The following is a 5,030-nucleotide window of genomic DNA, read 5'->3' on the forward strand; positions in this document are numbered from 1 at the left end:
CAGGTTTGAGTGTTTGCAGTATTTCTATCAAACGAGAGGTTAACTTGGTTATTATGTAAAAATGAGGTAGCAGCAGCACTGTTACACAAGGTGATGAAAAGCGTACTGTTGCTTAATAAACATACAGAAATATACTGTATGTTACACTGTAACACCACTTCTCTAAGATTACCTGGGATTTCTTACTGAATTAATCGGAGAAACACTGCTCTTAGAGGCATGGCTGTCACATCTGCGTGTTGAACTGACCACGATCCTGCCTGATGGTGAAAATAACACTTGCAACGCGTCTTTGACCAAGACTGCTCCTGTCTTATTCGTAGGACTTCTCTTTGGAACTGAGGCCTGGGCAGATGACGGCTTTGGTGGGGTGTTCAGGGGGAGGCAAGACCACCTGTGTGGGGCTACTGGAGCGGTTCTACCAGGCCCAGGAGGGAGAGATACTGCTGGACGGACAACCACTACAGGATTATCAACACAAATACCTGCACAGGAAGGTGATTACAGTTGCTCAGTGTTTTTCTCGGGACCCCATGTGGGGTTGCCTTAATTGTCTAGGTTTGACAAAAGAACACTGATAAATATTACTAATGATAACTAATAAATATTCAGATTGAAACAGCATATAACTAGATCTTCATAAATATCTCTAGGTTTAATCGCCTACAAGTTAACTTTTTTTTTTTTTTTTTTTTTTCGTCATGTAAAAAAATGTGTATGGGGTCCCCAGAAACTTGGGATGTGAAAATGGGGTCCTGAGCCAAAAAAGGTTGGGAACCACTGCAGTAGCTCTAGTGGCTTCTGCTGGCTTGACATGCCAAATAATATTTTGGGATGTTGGAAGGTGGGGGTTATCAGCACCAATACCTGAACAGGAAAGGTATAACGATTTGGCAAAGGACTCATGTGTCAGGGTGTGAAGGTTGGTTTTTAGAGAAGTATAACTACTAGTCTTCCATCTTAGATCAGCCAGGACTGAGGAGGAGGAGCAAAACTTTTTCCAATTTTGAAGAAGATGTCCAGTTGCTTAATACCTAAACACTTTGAACTCATTTTGAAGGCATTGTCTTTCAGAGTATCATTGTGGATTTCACCGCAGTCACCACTCATTTCCTTCAGGCTTAGGGCTTGTCAGTGAAAGTGAAACTATTATGTAACCATCAAGTACAGAGAAATGAGATGATCTTTAACACTAGTATTTTATGAGCCTTGGTATAGAAATAATCAATAGCGATGATTAGCCCGAGGTCTGGTTTACTGGGCCAAGGACAGATGTAGGCAAATTAAATTCTAGTTTGTCTTGGGAATTTAGGAATGTAATATCACATGTGAACATACAGTTAAGTTCATACAAGTTAATGAAAAGTTAATCATAGCCATGACAGTTGTAATGTGGTCTGAGGTGATTTATCATGATATGGCAAGTTATTTCTGATAATAACATGGCAGGTGACTTTGATTTATTTGGGGTATTGATTACAGTCCCTGGAGCAATGGGGGTTGGCGCCTTGCTCAAGGGCAATTCATCCATGTATGGAATTCAACCCTCCAACGTTCAAATTCCAAAACTGACTCCATAACCATTACACCTTGTCTAACCACAGTGTAGCCTACAAATGCACACTATTCCCTCCTATACAATGCTTCACTATTGGTTGAAAAAACGTAACTACCATAGTACTACCATGTACACAACGTGTAGAACAACATGACTCAGAGTCCTTAATAATACATGTACTGTATAACGAATTAGTCATTCTGGTAACAAGAAAATTGTCATAACATGTAAAATAATGTAATAAGTGTAAAATAATGTAGTATAATTCTATGACTGATGTCATACAGGTGGCCATGGTGGGACAGGAGCCTGTTCTCTTCTCTGGTTCAGTGAGAGACAACATCACCTACGGGCTGGGGGAGTGCTCCATGAAACAAGTTAAGGAGGCCGCCCGCAAAGCCAACGCTCACGAGTTCATCTCAAAGCTGGAGAAAGGCTACGACACAGGTAATCAGAATCAAATAGTATTACATAGATAGAGCAGACATAGGTACATGGTGCCATTGTCCACTGTTTCTGCCTGTGTTTGTGATGGGGAAGCGAAAGTGAAAGTTCCACTAGGAAAGTCCCATTGTCAGTATGATAGTACATAGTACACACAATGAAATTACATTTAGGCCACCTCACCCATGCAAGGGGGCAGTCTAATAGGATGATGGGAAGCAGTGTGAGGGACAATGCCATGCTCAGGCTAACGCATTCATAGCCTGGCGATGCTATCCAATGTACTTCCACCCAAAGATTTTGGCTCCGCACATAGTCTGGCGAAACCCTCCTAGCTCGGTTCGCTCACTGTTCTGCCAATCAGCAAACAGTTGAGAGTGGTGACGCAGGACTCGACTGCGGAGTCCGTTACTGATTGGTTAAGGTAACACAATTTTTCTTTTGTGTTGTTATTTGCATGCTTTTGCAGCACTATATCGTAACACTCGTGCTAATAAAGCACAATTTCAATTTTAATCTGAATTCATAAGTGCACTATCTGAAATTGGAATTCAGTAGCCTATGTATGCTTCTCATGATCGTGGGTTTCTCGTAGGAGAACCGCTGTCTGCGCAGCGAACCGATTATGAAAGTGCTTTACTGGGTCGCTAGACCACTGCACTTGAGGAGTGATGAAAGTGCTTTACGGGGTCGCTGGACCACTGCACTCAAGGAATCATGAAAGTGCTTTACGGGGTTGCTGGACCACTGCACTCAAGGAACTTTAGTTAAAAGCAAATACCGAAAATAGCGTATTGGGCGAGGTTGCTGGCCATGGTGCTGAAATTGCTGCCTAGCCCGATGTTGGCTTTGTTTCAAAAACTATGCTTGGGCTCGGGAGTACGGGCCTCCAACTGAGAGCTCAGGCAATACCCACGCCCGCGAATATGTGTGAGCTCTGAGTGGACACCCCCATGCCGGTTATTGGGAGAGCGAGCAGAACCAAGGAGGTGTGAGGACGGAATCCTGGATAAAACGATCAAGATGACGAAGATAGGGGGTGATCGGGGTGGATGGTGGGTACGAGTGAGAAAGCGAGTTTCTGACTTGGAGCAGATGAGCGGGGAATAAATGCGTTGCTGATAATTGAAGGGTGTGCCAACTGTCATTGCACCTTCTAATCCGTTGAATGATGACTGAGCGGAGAGTGAGAATCAGGTGGGTAGGTAGGCATACCTGTCTTAACGTGCAGAAAATAGACGAATGACAGACGAGCAGGGAATAGAGTGCAGGTGTCAATTTAAATCTGTTAAATTTCATTAAAGGACCAGTTCAGTCAATTTCAATATGCTGTTGTATTGCTCTCGCTACCCTTGACTTGTCAGTACCATTTTTCGGCTCAGCCCTTTCCGAGATATGAGCTATTCTAATGGGGGCAGCGTTTGTTTACATTTTTACATAGGCCTACTCCAAATATTTTCCCAAAAGGTACCACTGTTTGCTACTTGTCTGCTGATGTTGTATAACCTTTCAGATGTTTTGGGAATAAATGTAAAAAAAAATGTTAAATAAATGTAAACAAAGCGCTGCCTCCATTACAATGACCAAGATCTCGGAAAAGGCTGAAGAAGAAGAAAAAAAAACCTCAGGTACTGACAAGTCCAGGATAGAGTGAGCATTACAACTGCATGTTGAAATTAACTGAACTGGTCCTTTAAGCCAGTGTTTCTCAACCTTTTTTAAGCGAGTCACCCTTTCAATTCATGAAAAATTTCAAGGCACCCCCAACCAACAAGCCGTAACATGGCTTCACATCCGATACCACACAAGCTTAGAAAAGTAACACATTTGGAGACGTCACATGACCTGCGTTCGAAGTTGACGCTGACTGGGGCGACCTATACTTACTTTATTGTGCGTAAATGGCAGATGAAAGACTCCACTGACTAACATTAAGTTATCAATTTAGACAAATATGTATTGCATTACATAATTTATTTATCAGCCACGTTTCCGCGGCACCCCTGAAGGGGGCCCGCGGCACCCCAGGGTGTCCCGGCACCCCTGTTGAGAAACACTGCTTTAAGCTTCTCCTGAACTTTCGTTTTTAACGAACCGTGCATTTCAGAACTCAAATTAATTTAAATGGCAGAGTAAATTCAGATAATCTCCCACCCTCCATGGAGACGGATTCCTCGTAGCTTTCGCCAGACTGTTTGACGGAGTCAACAGTCGGCTTTTGCCCAGGCTATCTCATTCATAGAGGAGGATGGGCAGAGTACTGATTAAATCACTCACCCCCATCCACTTGGCAATCACTAGGGTTGTGGCTCTACCTCCAACGAGCCTGTCTCTTTGTTTTTGCTTTGTTGTCCTGTAGTATTTTTTTTAATTTTCACTGATTATCATATATGCAGCTCTTCTCCATCAGGTGGGCGTTTCTCGAAAGTGCAGTTGCTAGCCAATTAGCAACTTGGGTTGTTGCCAAATTGCATTGCAACCAACAAAGTAGCTAACATACGTAGCTTGCAACTATGATTTCGAGAAATGCATCCCAGAATCGGAGAGATGGGAGGCCTTACTGTATGTATGTATGTACTATGTATGTATGTATGTATATATGTATGTATTGTGTGTATGTATGTATGTATATATGTATGTATTGTGTGTATGTATGCATGTTTTTATTTATTAATTGATTGATTGATTGATTGATTGATTGATTGATTGATTGGTACTCTTCTCAATCAGATGTGGGTGAGAGGGGAGGCCTGCTGTCGGGCGGTCAGAAGCAGCGTATAGCCATCGCCCGGGCGCTGATCAGAGAGCCGCAGGTGCTCATACTGGATGAGGTCACCAGCTGCCTGGACACGGAGAGCGAACAAATGGTACACTTCTAACTTATTATGTGATCAACACATTTTCTTTTTATATTAATATTATTATATTTATTATATATACTTATTATATTTATTGGACATATAAAAAACATTACCATTTAAAAGGAGGAGGGTTTGGTGGTTACATTTCTCATTTTATGGTGTGGATT

General features: G+C 42.4%; 1 protein-coding gene across 1 annotated transcript; it reads left to right on the forward strand.

The window, feature by feature from the left end:
- Positions 1-323: 323 nt before the first annotated feature.
- LOC134442593 (ABC-type oligopeptide transporter ABCB9-like) lies at positions 324-4,869 on the forward strand (the record flags this gene model as incomplete). Its single annotated transcript, XM_063192656.1, has 3 exons — positions 324-497; positions 1,846-2,005; positions 4,733-4,869. Coding segments are annotated over 3 exons (471 nt in total), but the record flags the coding sequence as incomplete, so codon positions are not given.
- Positions 4,870-5,030: the final 161 nt, after the last annotated feature.

Source organism: Engraulis encrasicolus, unplaced genomic scaffold, assembly GCF_034702125.1.
Source record: "Engraulis encrasicolus isolate BLACKSEA-1 unplaced genomic scaffold, IST_EnEncr_1.0 scaffold_1801_np1212, whole genome shotgun sequence".
Lineage (NCBI taxonomy): Eukaryota > Metazoa > Chordata > Actinopteri > Clupeiformes > Engraulidae > Engraulis > Engraulis encrasicolus.